Here is a 17,243-nt window from a genome sequence, read left to right as displayed (position 1 = left end):
TGAGAATACAGAATTGCAGAGCATTTGGTACCCAAAGTGAATGGAAATTATACACAACCAAATCCCAAAGGAAACCAAGACAGTTACCTCAGCTGTTGACGTTCTTTCTGAAGCTTAGTTGTACGCTGTATCAATTAAGTGAGATATTTATATGTCTTTTTCCAGAGAAAATGAAGTGCTCTTCCCTTTAAGAACAATGTATCTTGCAAGGCCTGCTGCATCTCAAACAGCAGCACTCTAGGAAACACCCATCATTTCTCAGCAGGCTTAAGAAACACGAAATCTATTTTTCTCTCGTAAGACCCTTGTGATGGCTTTCGAGGCCTTTTTTCAAAATGGATGTTCCCTTTAAGCATCTTACTCTCTTAATTTCCTGGATGATGTGAGACGTAATGCATGTATAATCTAGTTTGGATAAAATACCGCACATGCCGACTCTTTAATCCATGCAATTTTTATTTATTTATTTATTCTAGGGCTACAAAGATCACACAAGCAAAGCAGCCGGGGCCCCCAAACACCTCTGTGTGTTGACTCCCCAAAACAAATCCCAAATGCCCTACTGAAAAAATAACTATCGTAATACATCAATGAACAAATGGACACAAGCACCTATAGATCTGTGATCTCACTGCAATTGGAGGATTCATCCTTTCTTCCTATTCCTTCCTTCCTTTCATATTTTGCCCCTTCAAGATTCTGCCTCTCCCCAAAGGAAGTACCCAGAGCCTAGAAATATACTCTAACCCATCATCCACAGACCAGGCTCCACTTCAGCTGTCCTTACAGATGTTCTACACACACAGAGAGAGAGACATTTGCCTTGACAAGCCAAAATGACACATCCAGATTCTTCTTCCCCTTGCAAAACAACACCACCCCCATCACAAAACCCCACCATCACAACAAAACCTAACAAAACAAGGCAGAGAGAGGCCAGGGCCTCTCCAGCAAGGCTTGCTTTCCTCCTTCCTTCCTTTCAAGGCAAAAAAAACAAGTGAGGCCCCCTGAGCTGGGGGTGGGTTGCAGTCTGGATTGGGTGGGGGGTGTCCTCCAAATCCCCCCTCTGCTTGCGAAGGGGGCCAGCCACGTCCTCCTTTTCCAGGACACGTCCTCCATCCCCACCTCCTCTCTGTCTAAGAGCAATGCCTACAAATGTCCTCCATTGGTGACAGCCTGACTAAAGAAGCAGAGATGCAAATGTTTATAGGAGGGCTTAGAGCTTTTATTTTTGTTCCCCCCCCTTTTTTTTTGAGGGGGGGAGGTCCTCCATTTGCCCTAAAGAGAGGGCAAAGCCTTGCAAAGGAGCCCCCAAACCAGCCCTTACCTTGCCCAAGGGGAGCCCCTGCCTGGTGCCTGGCTCTTTCCTTCTTCACCAAGTGAAGCCAGCCATGCTGAGAGGGTCAGTCCCCCTTTGGGGGGCTCTGCTGGGGTCCCTTGGCCCCTGGGTCCCCCCACAAGAGCCCCACACAGACACCCAGCCCAGGGCAGGCTCTGCTGCTGCTGCTGCTGCTAGTGCTGCTGCTGCAACTCCAGCCCCAAACGCCTAGCCGGCGATGACGCCACAAAGCAGCCGCCTCCTCCTCCTGCTCCTCTTCCTCCTCCTCCTCCAGAAAGGGCGCCTTCTTCCACAGCAGCAGCAGCAGCAGCTCCTCTCTGCACAGCAGCCCAGAGCAGGGCAGGCAAGCAGGCATCTGCACTGCAGAAACCATCCCAGGGTTGCTTACCCCCACCACAGTATCATCCCTGACTTTTCTGGGCAGGATTTGGACAGACCCAAGGGGGAGGGGGTTGCCTTTGCCTTCCTCTGAGGCTGAGAGAGTGTAAGTTGCCATGAGCAAAGGAGGGGTTTGGACCCCCCCCCCTCTCCAGAGTTACTGTCCAGCCCTCAAGGCAGGCCATGCTGGCCCTCAGGAGGACAAAAAGCCTGGTGACATTGCCCATAGAGGACATAAGGGGACACACACACACACACGTGTGTGTGTGTGTGTGTATATATATATGTATACACACACACCATGGGGAAAGTTACGTACATCTGTCTGTCTGTCTATATATATACACACACACACTGGGGAGGATACACACACACACACATATACACCCTGGGGAGATTTATACACACACACACACACACACACACACCCTGGGGAGATCATATATATGTGTGTGTGCGTATATACATACACACACATATACATACATACCCACATACACCCTGGGGAGATTATACACGCATACATACACACACCCTGGGGATATGTACACACACACGTATACAGTCAGCCCTCCTTATCCATGCATTTTTAAATCCATGGATTCAAGCATCCATGGCTTTAAAATGTTTTTTAAAAATATATAAATTCCAAATAGCAAGCCTTAATTTTCTATTTTATATAAGGGACAGCATTTTACTATGCCATTGTATTTAATGGGGTCTGAGCATCCATGGATTTTGTTATCCACAGAGGGTCCTGAAACCAAACTTTAGCGGATAAAGACCTGCTCTTTCTGGGGAGATACTCCCACACACACTGGGGAGATACTAACACAAACACACACACACCCTGGGGAGATATATACATACATTCATTTCACACACACACACATATCCCCCCAGGGTGATGGGGGTGCATAGAGCCTTCCAAGAGAACTTTATGGGGCCCTGGACCCCAGACATTGCTCGCCCTTGTATTATATAGTCCTTCCCCATCCGCAGTCAAGGGATATGCATGTAACAGAACATAAACTTTCAGTGCCTTTTTTTTAAAGTACAGCATTGTCCATCATGAAACTGACCAATTAGTGAATTATTTCTTTGAATAGTGTGTATAACCCAACTTCATTCTACCTCTGTGTCCAAGCTCAATATACTTGTGATAACTGCAGGAGAGCAAAGAAATGAGAAACCAGAAGGTGGGTGTCATATATCAGGCAAGTATCTTTGAAGCGTCTATTTCTTTTTCTTTAATTTATAAAGTATTTTGAAACAGTGGTTCAGACGTTTGCATGCAAGTTCTAGAAGGCCATTATTAGTTCTCTCTTTTGCAGTATTGCTCAGTCCTTTGTAAACTCTGAGGTTTGTTTTTTATGATCAAAGGTTTCACACTCCTTCACATCTTTAGAAATGTGTGTGTTGTGAAAGTTTACACAAATAAATTTGTGCCTTTGATGTTTGTACCCTAATAAAGGTATTATCATAGCCCGGACTTTTGACTTTATCTTATTGTCATCATGGCTACTCAAGCATTTCTGGATACTAAGCCTGTCAGCAGTGTTATCCTACACTGGAGGAAGAAGAGTTTGTATGCCATCTTAACATGGGACTTGATTTTCTGAGGGTTTTTTTTTCCCAACCAACATTAAAGCTATCTAGTTTGGTCCTTATCAATACATTTTTCCTATTCCAATGCCTATCTTGATATGTCAGTACAGAGAACTCCCAGGAACTCACTGCTCTCTTCCTATACAAAGAGACCTCTAAGGTTTACAGTGAAGAGGGATATGTTTGGGTTTTCAATGTGTGTGTGTGTTTCAAATGGAGAACCAAATTGCATTGCTCTTCTTTTATTGTATTTCTTCTGCTGTTCCCAAGGAGCCCTTGGGACTGTGGCAAGGGGAGTCAACTGGAATAGCTTGCAGACTCTTCCTCATATCATTTCAAAACAAGTAGGTATGCGACTATCATCCTCACTTCTCATCTTTTCCCCCGCAGGCTTTGTTTAAACTATCCTTACTGGATGCAGAAACATATGTTTCAAAAGCCTGAACAGATAATTTTATGTCACTAGGGTCGGGTGATTCTAGCCAGAAACGACCAAGCAGAGATACTGGTGTCATGAGAATCAGGAATGGAAGGATGAGGTGTAGGCATCCTAAAACAGTTTCAATGCAGAGGAGTAAGAGACCTCATTCAGAAATACCCCATACTAAAGAAGGATGCAAATAAAGAAAGTGTGATAGAAACTCCTGAACTGCACCACCTGGGGGGGGGGTGTCCACAAACACTGTACCTGGGATCAAACATCATTCAGCCATGAAAGAGCTAGAGATAATCCTAAAGAGTAAGGATATTCAACTGAGCACTAACATTAGAATCGTACAAGCTATGGTATTCCTTGCCATTATGTATGGATGTAAGGGCTGGACAGTGAAAAATGTGGATAAAAAAAATCAATTCATTTGAGATGTGGTGCTGCAGAAGATCCTGTGAATGGCCAAAAAGACAAGCAAATGGACCACTACAGCTTAAGCTGAAATACCTCTGGAAACTAAGGTGACTGAGGCACAACACATTAGAAAAGGCAATAATGCTTGGAAAGGTTGAAGGTAGAGAGGAAGAACACACACCAGATGGCTGGACTCAATTAGGGAGGACACAGGCATGGGTCTGCAGGACCTGAGCAGAGCAGTGTAGGTTAGGGGATCTTGGAGATGTCTCATCCACAGGGCTGCCATGAGCTGAAGGTGACTTGGAGGAAGTTATCACCAATAACAACCTCCCATCCTCACAGACGGTAGTCTGGACAATGCAGGGCCCAATCCCTGGTTCTCATGCAAACTGTCAAGACGATGTCTGAGCAGTTCAGCACTGAACCTGCCATATATCCCCCTTAGAATGGTTTAAATAAAACCACATTTTGCTCCAGTTCTTCCAGAATCCTCTGGGGGCCTGTTTGCACATGCGTCTCGCTATGCTGCCTGCCACTGCCGCTGCAAATCACACCCTCTGAAGTTGGAACAAGGCACTCAGCCATGTGATTGAGGATGGGCACCTCATTTTCAGCTTCAGAAGGGAGTATCCAACTGAGATGGTGGGCAGCACAGCAGGATGCGTGTACAAACAGCTGTGCGTCATCGCTCCAGTAGTGCCAGGTAACAGGAGGACATCAGGACAGCTTTAGGGCAGGAATGCTCCAGGCTGCTCCTGGAGTATTCTGGAAGTATGGACCTAGCTGTAACCTGAACAAACAGAGAGGTATAGCCTGGAACTGGCATAGAACAAAAGGCACTCTACCACAGTCTGAGGGTGGACGTATCTTGCCATCGCTGACTTACAGACATACAATAACTTACTGGGAGCACATCATGGGCAAAATGAACCCATAGGGGAACTGTGACTAGTCTGAGTGTGCTATTGCTTCAAAGCAATGATGAGCCTGAAGAGATTCTCACAAGATACTTGAGTTTTGACAACGGGGAAAATCAACTTGCAAGGATGGCTGCAGCAACCAAGGGACACGCTCTAGTTGTCTACAGGGTCAGTGACACAAATGGCCCTTCACTGGGGGACACCTCTGCTAGACAATATGCTATTGAGGTCCAAAATTGTTCCACATTACCATTAATATTTGATCTTCCAACAAGTAAAGAAAACCAGCTGTTTTGGTTCAGTTTTATGTCTGTTTCCTAATTTTTTTTATGTTGGCTGCAAATTATGTTGGTGACTTTTCCCAGAAAAAGTCTGCCAGCTACTGAAAAATAAATGCCCTGCCTCCATTTAAGCTATATTTTCAATCTCTTTAATATTGAGCAATACCCTTCATTCTATATTCACAAACACTTCCATGGACATGGAGTCATTTTATGCCCTCAAATAACATTATAGTTCCCATAGGATCAAAATACACCCCAGAAGTACCAGTAACTCTATTCAAATTTTAAAAAATATCTGTGGGGGCTGAGTTTAGTTGCATTAAAATAAAAAAAGTAATCTTAGCTTGCAATTGTGAAAGGATCAAATGCATATGGTTTGTACAAGAAGAAAAGGTGATTTTAAAACAAGAATAAAAATAACAATAAATAATAAAGGGATAAAATGGGGTTAATGTAATGCTCTGAACAGTATTTACTATTTTAAATTACAATTTTAAATTACAACTCAGTTTGTTTTTAATGGATGAACACACAATGTTATAGCCTTGAGACCTTAGGATTCCTTGGACAGAGAACTAGAAAGCATGTTCAAATCAAGAGACATTTATTAAACCCAAAATACCATTAAATATGCAAAAGGATCCTGGAGCATCTTTGAGACTGAGTGAAACTGAGGGATCTGGGAGTCCTAATAGACCGCAAGTTGAACATGAGCAAACAGTGTGATGCTGCAGCTAAAAAGCCAATGTGATTCTGAGCTGCATCAACAGAGGTCCAAAACCAACAGCCCAGTAAAGTCACTACTCTCCAAGATGAAGAGGAACCATTGTTGAGCACCCTTTGGGTTCAGCCGGTCAACCAATTACAAACCCATTTAACAGTTGCCTTGTCTAGCCCACATTTTACTAGCTTGTTTGCAAGAATGTCATGGGGAACCTTGTCAAAGGCCTTACTGAAATCAAGGTATGCAATATCCACAGCATTCCCATCTTCTACCAAGCTGGTAATTTTATCAAAAAGAAAAAAAAAGAGATCAGATTAGTCTGGTATGACGTCCGGGTAAGTACTGTATGTATAGGATCCAGGTGCATGCCAGTTTACACATGAAATTGAAGCCACAGTATGTCATGGAACTGTATCTTGCGTAAATCCATACGTAAGAAGTATTTTAATAGGAATATGAAATAAAATTAGAAATTAGAGAGGGATCTCCCTGGAGTTAGCAGGTATTTAGCAACCAAAAGGATATGGTAATGAATAGCTCAGTATCATACAGGCTATAATAAGAAAACTTCTCTGTCCTTAAGAAGTAACTCAAGTAGAAATGTAGGTCACATCAAATCACCAGTGCCAACTTGTGCGGAATGGAGAAAGCAGCAAAAATGCCTCTTAGAATATCTTCCATCTCTCAGGTTCTTTTATGCTTATAGAGATTACAATTCTGCCTAACCTAATGATTCTCATGAATGACACAGGTTTTCTTGCCTTTGTGAAACCATCTTCTTGAGTAATATTCAAAATGCTAGTAAACCAACTGAATCAATGGGATTTAAATATAAATGGTGTGTGTGTGTGTGTGTGTGTGTGTGTGTGTGTGTGTGTGTGTGTGTGTGTGTGTCAACCTGTGTATAGATAGATACAGATATAATGGGTCTCTCTTGTTGAGATGAGCAAACCAGCCATTTGTTAGGATTATCAGTTAGCAGTTGTTGAACTGCCACTCCCATCAGCCTAGTATTAAAAATGGTGAGGAATCATGAGAACTGCAGTCTAACAACCTGGGAGGGCCACAAGTTGGCCACTTTCAATTTAGTTCCATGAACAGCATAATATCTTGTAGAAATATTTAGCATTCAGTGCTAACCTTGAAACCAAGCAATCAACCCTACTTCATGCTATCAATCATGTACTAAGCCTAAAAGGTGATCAACATGGAAGCAAGTCTAGATGGTGAATGTCTGCACTCCTGGAAGCTACTTTATTCACCAGGTAGTACTCCCAGTGTATTCTGTTACAAATATCGGATCCCCTCATAATTCAAGGTGGTACCAACTACCATGAGACACATCACAGTAACGGAGCACATGTATTTAGACAATACAAAGTTTTAACTGGAAAAGATTAAATATATATTGGGAGATATATTTCTTTTAAAAAAGCAGATAAGTCATGGCCCTTTTCCTTTATCCAACATACATGAAAAGGCTTTATACATTTTATATTGAAAACAGACACCTTTACCTACTTTTTGAAAGCAGGCTCTTCTTTCCTAACGCAGAGATGGCATTTAAAATACTTGTAAGATTTGATAGGCCTGACAGAAGGAAGTTTAGAGAAATATATATGTATATATATAGTTCCATGCTTTAATTTATGGTTACCCACTAACATCTATAGGGCTTAGAAAAGAATAAGCATGTGGAAAGTTGTATGAAGGGGCATCAAATTGGAATAGTTATGTTTGAGGATGCTACCACTGGTTCAGGCTTTAAGGATACCAAATACTGAATGCTCTTGGACTGATGGAGCCTAACCTTGTATTACTTTAATTATTTTAAGTCACTTTTTTTTAGAAAGTCAACATTTATTTAGAAAGCTAGTTAATACATTTTAAAATAAAGCTGTCACATTGACTCTGTTAGTTTTTAGCAGACCTAGGGTGTCATTTTGTTTTGAACACAGACAACCTTGGTTCCAACATATAGACATTCATTTCCACACAAGTATGGAGAGAGGAAATACATTTGCGTTTTTGTTGTTTTGCACTATAAAGTTGTCTTCAACATATTGCAAGCCTATCAAAGGGAAACCCCAAAACTAACTATTATTAACAAGTTTGCTTAGGTCTTGCAGACTCAGGGCTGTGCCTTCTTTGACTGAGTCTATCCATCTGTAATGAGATCTTCCTTTTCTCCTGCTGCCTTCCACATCACAGAGCATTATGGTCTTTTCCTTTACTAAAGTCATGCTGTCTTCAGTAAATTCAAAACATGACAACCTCAGTTTAATCATTCTGGCTTTAATGGAAGTTCAAGCTTGATTTACTCTCAGACCCAACTGTCTTTATGTTCATGGTATCCACAGAACTCTCCTCCAGCATCACATTTCAGGTTTTTCCCCCTATCAGCTTTTTTTCACCATCAGATTTTCACAACCATACATAGTAATCAAAAATACTACAGCAGAGATGATCCTGATGTGGTATTCAATGATATTCTGTGAGCATGATACAAAGCACCCTTGTTGGACTCATTTACCAGTTTAAAACCATTCCATTTTTTCATATTCTATCCTGACAATGGCTTCTTGTTCAGCATCAGAACAAATGAATGTTGTAGCACACCCATTTCCTTAACAACAATCCACAGATCAGCATAAATTTTCATGACCTTTCCAGTGGTTCTCAAACGTTTTATCCTTGTGACCCCCTTTACATCTACATGTGGATGTCATGTCACCTGTTTGACATAGTATATGATTTTTTTATATAATAGAAATTGAGCATCCACAAATTTTGGTATCCACAGTGGGTCCTAGAAGCAAACCCTAAAGAATTCCAAGGACTCACTGTACATTTTCTTTTGCATTGTGCTCATTCTACACATGAATATTCCTTCTAGGAATAGAGTACTGGCTTCTCATGAGAATAAACCTAATTATTCTGCCTCACTGTATTATGTGGTGAGCAAGTATATTTATAAGGGATTTTAAAAAGGCCACCACAATAATACAGTTTGGCACTTTACAGACGGGCCCTATGGGGCACCATCATTACGTGCGAGGGGCAGCACTTCCAGACGCGACTCGCCCCTCACACGTGACGAGGGTGTCAAAATGGCGGCACCCTGTACACACGGGCGCTGCCATTTTGACGTGATGGGCACTTAGCGTCCGCACATCACGGCGCCATTATGGCGCACTGTGGCATCATAATCACGCCGTAGAAAGAACACGCTTTTGTAGGTTCTTTTTGCTGCGCGAGGGAGCTGCACGTTTTGTCCACTGCAGCTCCCTCACATAGCAAAGCAAGGCGCCGGGAGACCGTCCTTTTTGGACAGTCTGTATCCTGCCCTTGATTTCATAGATAAGACCTACCTAAATTTTAATCTCCTAGAGAAAATAATACCCAAGATGAAATAGTTCAGGAGGACACATAAGTACTTATGGAGATATATTTTATTTTGTAAAAATATGTTAACCAGAAATTGCTAGGATTGTTTTTCATTATAGCATTTTTAATATTCAGCAGCTTCAGTTATTTAGTGCATAAACAAAAACAATGTTCACAGGAATGAAGAGGATTGGGGCAAGGGAAACCAACATCATAATCTCTTTATTCCAGTCCAGTTAATTTGAGGTGCCAATGCATTTAACTTTACCCATGATGGTTGTTTCATGTAATAGGGAGTTTCAGTATCCCTTTCTTCCTCTGAATCTCGCTCTGTTATCCAGCTTTTAAGAAAAAGAAGAACATTACATTAGTATTCTAATATTCTAATAAAACAACTGCTACTTTTCCATCATTGCTGTCTTACAAAAAGAAAATAATAAAAAGGACATGATTAAGAATATTACCTAGATTGCACATCTTGACATAACCACAAACAAGTAGTTGTATATTTAAACACAGACACACACACACACACACACACACACACACACACACACTATTGCTTCCTCCTTAAAATGGCTTACATAAAAATAAAATAATTATAGTCAAATAAAATTAATATACAGCAAAAACAGCAAATTCACCTTCTCCCCAGTTATTTAGACAAGTCACTTAGCTTTCAAGGCCACCTAAATTCAGCAGTTTTGTAGGACAGCCACACAAAAGTCACTGCAACTGTGGAAACGACTGAAAAAGCCCCTTCCCCAGATCTTAATAACTTTACCTCACATAAAAGAAGCTGTGCCTGATCAAAGGATCTGAACCAGGCTGGAGTTGAAATAATTCAAAAGTGATTTAAATAATGATTTAAATCACTTCTCTGAAGCACTCAGTTGTAATTATTTAAAACTCAGTTTAAATCATTAGAGAGGAAGATTTTATGTAGTCATAATTTTTGGTAGAAGCACATTATTGTTTAACACCCTTTTAATACATACTCAGAGATGTAGTTTCATTAGAAAATAGGTACACAACACACTAAGCAATTTTTCTGAATTGCTGTCAAATTAATGTTCAAATTGTCAGCAAATACATTCCCTTGCATTTATATTTGACTCCTCTTTCTTGTTCAGATCAACTCCATCTCCTGAAATTCCATCTCCTGTTCATTGCCCTTCTCTATCTTTGCATTTAGAGAGGAGTAAGGCCTTGTGGGAAATAGCTTGCACGTTGAATAGGCCAGATCAAGTTATCTCCCATCTCCATAAACTGTTTATTGACACATTTAACAATTAAAAGCTGTATAGTTAGTATCCATAATGACACCTTTGACCTAAAATATTTATTTTACTAATTTTAATGACATCATATTAAATTTTCAATTCAGATTTTTAAAATTTTAATAATTGATTTGTGCATCAGTCCTGATCTTAGCAAAGTGATCCCTCAGCCTGTCACCTATCAGGTGACAGGCTGAGGGATCTTGCATGAGCTGTAATTTTGGAAATTTCCATGTAAAACAATTATCCTTCAAGGCTATGAAAGCATGAATAAATATAGCTAAATTATTCAAAGAGGGTCAGGTTATGTATCAGAGGTGTACCTGCTAAAAGACACACCTGGTGCTATTATTTTTCATGTGAGGTCTAAGGCTTTGAACAAGTTCAAGTCCTACACCACACAAAGTAGGTACATATAATTATAGCTCCCCTAGTGCAGTGGGATTACCCACCAGCATCATTTTTAGAATCAACTTTCTTATCTCAGAGAGGGAAAATTTATGACTCCCCAACAGCTCTTGCCAGGACAAACCAGCAAAACCAATCGTAATGGATGATGACAACTGCAGTCCAACAACATCTGGAGGGCAACAGGCTTCCTACCCCTGATCTTATTTCATTCAAATGCCCACTTGTCTGACAGTGATTTAGGCCAAGGTCACTTCTCCTGGATGCTTAGATTTTAAAGAGGGAGTGAGATAGCCAAATATCATTAACATTCTTGACAATTCCCAACTCTGAAGCACTAGATCATCTCTTCCCATAATTAACACCACTAAGCCTTGCAGTACCCAGCACTGTAAATGTTTATGTGCCAAACTAATCGATCCACTCACCCTCACATTCTGAATTTAATCAGACAAAGCTATTTAAATAATTGAGCAACATGTACAGACATCCTGACATAATGTTCTCCAGAAGAAACCTATGGCCTATGTTGCCAGCAGATACTACCAAGGGCTATCGTACTGTGAGATCAGAATGCTCAGACATTTCTGAAGCCATAGTGGGATTCCTCTGGCAGGAGGAAAAGGAGAAACAGGAATAGTCACCTCTCCATCCTTCCCTTTGTCCCAAATTTATTTCCCTCTGAAGGCAAAGAATTGGAGAGAAACATTTAGATCAGCTATATAGCTAATCAAAATGTTTCCCTGTGTTGGAGATATGATGGAGAGCAAGAAGGCCATAAAACTGAGTATTCACAACCTCCCTCAATCTGCCCATATCATGCTACCAAGAATTCTCTCTCAGGCACCACCATATGGCAGAGATGGCAGAGGATCCAAGACTGGCTCTCTTCCACCCAACTAAGAAATCTCTGTTCTTTTGAGGTGAAATTCAGTTTAGCACAAGGCCCCTTGGTATGGTGTCCTGAGAGTCACATGTAAGAAGCTTTAAATTCTTAGACCTCTGCATTGTAAGAGGTCTAAGAATCAGTAGAGATTATTTTAACAGATACAGATAACTCATCAAGATTAATACACCCTAAACCAGGCTGAAATCCATAATGGAAGAGTTAAGAAAGGGTGTGCTTATTAATTATGAGCCTTTACTTCATGGCAGACTAACCAGCTACTAATTTTCTACTGTAAAAGACTTGAAGGTGCATACATGCATAAACACGCCCTACAATTTTAGCCTTCTGTTCACCTGATCCTGGGAATGTGCTGGCTTCAGGACACCAGCAATGGAAGATAAATGCACCCCTTTACTTTCTCTTATAAAACCATGTCATTCCCAGAGTCCAGAAAAGTAATTATGTCATATGACACCACAGAGCTTTTTATCTCACGGTTTTCAGTTCAATACTGATTAAAAGTTCAAATGTAGATAAAAATAGGTGTGCCTTCATCACTTGATTAATTTTACAGTGTGGTTAACTCACCACATCTTGGTACACGATATTTATTTAAGATGTTACAGCAACCTTCGCCAGTTTTTCTATGGCCAAATCTTTCAGTTCTCAATGAAGCAGTAAACTAAATTATGCATAAAATAAAGCTACAGCAAGAATATTCACATAAAAGGTGTTGTTGGTGTTTCATAAGTGTACTTCTTTTTTTAAAGAAAATTAAAATAATTTGCAATAGAAAATACCAACTCACCATTGATCGTTTGCATTCAAAAAATGAAACTAGCAAACCTCTGCAATGACCTTCCTTCAAGCAAAGTTTTGGGCTTTTCCCTTCCTGTCACAAAAGATATCAAAGTAAGCACTCAACATATTTATTCAAGCAGACATAGAAATGTGATTTTATTCATTTATACAACACCTTTCAAAATAAATTCTGGCCAAGGCAGCTTGCAATATGACCAAAACTAACATTAAAAAAGAAGAACATACGAACAATATAAAGGCAATAAGGCTTCCTCACAGAAACCCTTGAAGAAGAAAAAGCTCTTCTAATATGTCTAAAAATGTAGAATTCCTCAGGGAGATATTTCTAGAGAGACACCATTGGAAAGCTTCTATTTCTGGTCATTCCAGTTTTTAAATTAAGACAGGGCCAAAAGATGGGAGTCTCCAAAGCCTATCTCAGGACTTAGCCAGGTTCACATTGGTACAGTATGCCATTTTACATAGATGGCAGCAGATAAAAGTATTTTCTTATCAGAGAAGGTAATAAGGAAATGCTGTGTTCTAATCTGGCAGCTGCAGTGAATTCAGACTGTTCTTGTCAAATAGGATTGGCACATAATTGCCTCCACTTTCATATGGTAAGCATACCAGCTTTCCTAAATTCCAAGTAAACTATCTACACTGAAAATTGCCCAAGGCTGCATCAGCACTGCAGAAATAATCCAGGTGGACACCACTTTAACTGCCATGGCTGAATGCTATCTAATTCTGGGAATCGTAGTTTTGTGAGACATTTAGCCTTCTTGGACAGAGAGCTCTGGCGCCACAACAAGCTACAATTCCCAGAATCCCACAGCACTGAGCCAAAGCAGTTAAAGCAGTGCCAACCTGGATTATTTCTGCAGTGCAGATGCAGTCCAAGATATAAACATTATTTCTAACTTCAGAAGCCTTAATTATAACTCTCTTTGAAATAACATCTTTGTTAGAAACAATATTGAAAACATGTAGTCTCTTTCTTCATCACTAGTCAGAGTGACAAGCTTGGGTCCAGATTACTTGAAAGATCATTATCAGTCTTAGAGCTTTACAGACACACTGCAGAAATAATCCAGTTTGAGACTGCTTTAACTGCCCTGGCTCAATGCTAGGGAATTCTGGGAATTGTAGTTTTGTGAGACATTTAGCCATCTGTCAGAGAACTCTGGTGCCACAATAAACTACAATTCTCAGGATTCACTAGTACTGATCCAGGGCAGTTAAAGTGGTCCAAAATGCCTTTAAAAACTGCCTGGGTAGGGTTTTAATTGTGCAGTGCTGTTTTTAAGCTTGGTTTATAGTCTTTTAAGAAATGTTCATGTTTAATGTTTTAACTTTATAAATTGTTTAATTACTTTTTAAATAACTCTGATATTTATACTTTTAGTTATCTGTATCATACCTCTCTTCAGATACTCTTCATCAGGAAGAGATCCGACACACTACCACTCTTGATGCCTTTAAAAAGGTGGTCAAAATGGACTGACCTTTCCCATCAGTGATATGGATTGCCCTTTGATGTACCCCAAGATGCCTTGCTTCAACTATTTTTATTTTAATCAATTTTAACCTGTATTTTAGAGTGTTGTTATTTTACGGCAGTTTAAGGTAAGGGGATAAGGGACTATGTAATTTTAGTTGTGTATGTATTATTGTAACCTGCCTAGATCTTTCCAGAGAGGCGGGATATAATTAAAACTTATTATTATTATCATAACATTGAGGGAAAGGCTATAGTCCTATCCACACTTTCTTGAGAGAAGGTTCACTGAACTTTAAGGGACCTATTTCTAAGAAAACCTGACTGATATTGGGTGGTGGCAATACAATCTAAAATACACTTGTTTTGAATTTCTATTTGTTAACATGATGAGGCTTATTTCCAGCAGAGGGCTCCTTAAGTATATATTTTGTGTGATTTTATATATAGATGTTTTAATTGTTCACACTTTATAATACTTTTAAAGGTTTTTTTTTAATGTGTGAGCCGCTTTGGGTCCCTCTGGGGAGAAAGGCGTGATATAAATGAAATAAATAAATGTCATATGGTTCTCCCTTAAAATTCAGTAAAGAAGGCAGGCGATAAGTTTGGACCTCCATCCTCCAGCAACATGTCACAGTTAGTCTAGGAATATATATAGAGTCTAAGTCTCTCTCTCTCTCTATATATATATATATTTATATATGATCTAAGAATGACATATTTAAATAAAATATCTATGTGCAAGAAATAGTACTGCTCTACTTTTGGTTATTATAGACTAATTTGGCTATGAAAGCATAGAGTATTTCAAGGAAAAAATAGAAATGGTGACCTTGTAAAAGCTAAAAACACTCATACGTTTGTCCCTCCATATTTACCAGCGTTAGGAACACAAGGTCCCTGTGAATACGGAAAAACTGCAAACAACAAAAACATCATGTTTTCACCTGAGAGGACACCTCTCTAGGAATCTCTATGTCCTCCAGGGCAACTCTGTGCTCAACGTCTGACAGACACTGACCATAGAACTGTGCCGGAGGAGCTGCAAATGCCTACTAGAGTACTCTCTCTAGGAATCTTTAGTTCTTTTGGTGCAACTTTAAAAGTTGACCATAGAGTTGCACTGGAGGACCTAGATATTCCTAGAGAGAACATATTAACCAAATCTGTGAATAATCAAATCCACAAATATCAAATCCACAAATATGGAGGGATGAGTAGACAGACAGACAGACAGATAGTCTAAGTCTCTCTCTTTTCTCTCTATAGTCTAACAATAACATATTTAAATAAAATATCTATGTGCAAGAAGTAGTGCTGTACTATTTAGTTATTATAGACTAATTTGGCTAGGAGAGCCTAGAGTAGTTCTCCCCAAAAGGGCATTCAAGGAAAGAAATGGAGGAGGTGACCCAATAAAACAGTGGTTCTCAACCTTTGGTCTTCTAGGATTTTTGAGACTTGAACTTCCAGAATTCCTCAATAATGAACATACTGACTGGGACTTCTGGGGACTGAGGGCCCAAAACATGTGGAGGTCCAAAGCCTGAGAACAACTGCAATAAAAGTGTGTGTATATATATATATATATATATATATATATATATCCATATATATATATATATACATACACACACATGATTGTATATATATATATATGTTATATTTGTATGCATGTATATATGTTTATATGTATATATAAATTACACACACACACATATATATAATTAATTGCATATATATATATATGTATATGTTATGTATGCATGTATACTGTATATTTATATGTATATATAAATTACACACACACACACACACACACACACACATATATATATATATATATATATGTTTGTCATCCATGCTCAAAATGGTGGGTGTTTTGGAACAGAAGGTTGGAATGGAGGACGCGCCTGGTGAGAAAGGCTAGGAAACTACAAATCCCAGGGTTCCATGGGACGGAGCCATGGCCGTTCTATTGCTGTCGGACTCTGCACTGACTGCGCGAGCTTTGCCTGGTTCCTGCTTGCCCACCTGGATGACGCAGCTGCTCTCCAGGAGGCAGGCCCTGAGGTCCTCGCGCACCCCCGAGCACGCGCGGCCCCCGGCCTCCTTCTCCTCGTAGTACTTGGGCATCGCTCTCCCTAGTAGTCGGGACTCTCGTTCCCAGCCCTGGCGGCCGCCATCTTAGTTCACCTTTCCCGCAAAGCATTACACTCTAACAGCTGTGGCTGCCTCCTGTTGCATTGTGGGACTTGTAGTTTGGGAAGCGGGCTTTAAGACTATTCATCCAGAAAGCTCTTAGGCCTCTCTGAACTACAAAACCCAACAGTCAGAGCAGTTTAAAGAGACCTAGTACGATAAAGTCCATAGAGATAAGAATACTACAGAATCTCTCTCATCAAACACCCCTCTCCCCTCAGAGGCTGCATCCAAGCACTGCAGAAATAACCCACTTTGATGCCATTTTGACACCTTTCTTTGGAATTATGGGTACTGTTAGGGGCACTAGAGCTCTCTCTTGACAGAGAAGAAATGTGTCTCAGACTTCCTTAGCACTGAGCATCCAGACACTGCAGAAATAACCCACTTTGACGCCATTTTGACTACCATGGCTCAGTGCTGTGGAATTATGGGTACTATTACTGCAGTCTGTTGTGGGCACCAGAGCTCTCTCTTAACAGAGAAGGCGAAATGTCTCCCAAGACTACAAATCTCAGAATTCCATAGCACTCAGCCAGGGAACTTAAAGTGGTGTCAAAGCTGGGTTATTCCTGCAGTGTGGACGCAGCTAGAGCCATCTTTTGGGGGTTTTAAAAATGCATAACCTCCCTAGTTCTGCCCACAGTGTTTTATTTAGCGCGTGTAGAAATA

General features: G+C 40.3%; 2 protein-coding genes across 11 annotated transcripts in view; both read right to left on the bottom strand.

The window, feature by feature from the left end:
• The window catches only part of LOC149319325 (inositol polyphosphate-4-phosphatase type I A), a 134,665-nt gene extending 133,179 nt beyond the window's left edge, over positions 1–1,486 (bottom strand). For 9 of the 10 annotated variants that reach the window (XM_089511474.1, XM_089511479.1, XM_089511476.1 and 6 more), the window contains exon 1: positions 1,328–1,486. The gene's annotated coding sequence lies outside the window, so the exon portion shown is untranslated. Of the gene's footprint in view, positions 1–87; positions 398–1,327 lie in introns of those variants that run through there. The other variant, XM_089511472.1, reaches the window with a different exon arrangement.
• An 8,197-nt stretch (positions 1,487–9,683) lies between these two features.
• On the bottom strand, positions 9,684–16,601 carry LOC149319324 (cytochrome c oxidase assembly factor 5-like). Its single transcript, XM_089508032.1, has 3 exons — positions 16,404–16,601; positions 12,873–12,956; positions 9,684–9,828 (listed from the first exon to the last, which is right to left on the bottom strand). The coding sequence occupies exons 1-3, from the start codon at positions 16,503–16,505 to the stop codon at positions 9,787–9,789; spliced, it is 228 nt and encodes a 75-aa protein (XP_089364158.1). The 5' UTR covers positions 16,506–16,601; the 3' UTR covers positions 9,684–9,786.
• Positions 16,602–17,243: the final 642 nt, after the last annotated feature.

The sequence above is a fragment of the Sceloporus occidentalis genome, unplaced genomic scaffold (assembly GCF_023333645.1).
Source record: "Sceloporus occidentalis isolate IW3139 unplaced genomic scaffold, rSceOcc1.0.p SCAF_2, whole genome shotgun sequence".
In the NCBI taxonomy this organism is placed as follows: domain Eukaryota; kingdom Metazoa; phylum Chordata; class Lepidosauria; order Squamata; family Phrynosomatidae; genus Sceloporus; species Sceloporus occidentalis.
The sequence above is the reverse complement of the archived record's forward strand: the minus strand, read 5'-3'. Positions and strand labels throughout refer to the sequence as shown.

Excerpts from the sequence above, each read along its gene's own strand:
- LOC149319324 (XM_089508032.1), bottom strand. The coding sequence starts at position 16,505 with ATGCCCAAGTACTACGAGGAGAAGGAGGCCGGGGGCCGCGCGTGCTCG. Across the intron at positions 12,957-16,403 it reads AGAGCAGCTGCGTCATCCAG|GAAGGGAAAAGCCCAAAACT; the intron begins GTGGGCAAGCAG and ends CTTTTGTGACAG. Across the intron at positions 9,829-12,872 it reads TTGAATGCAAACGATCAATG|CTGGATAACAGAGCGAGATT; the intron begins GTGAGTTGGTAT and ends TTTTCTTAAAAG.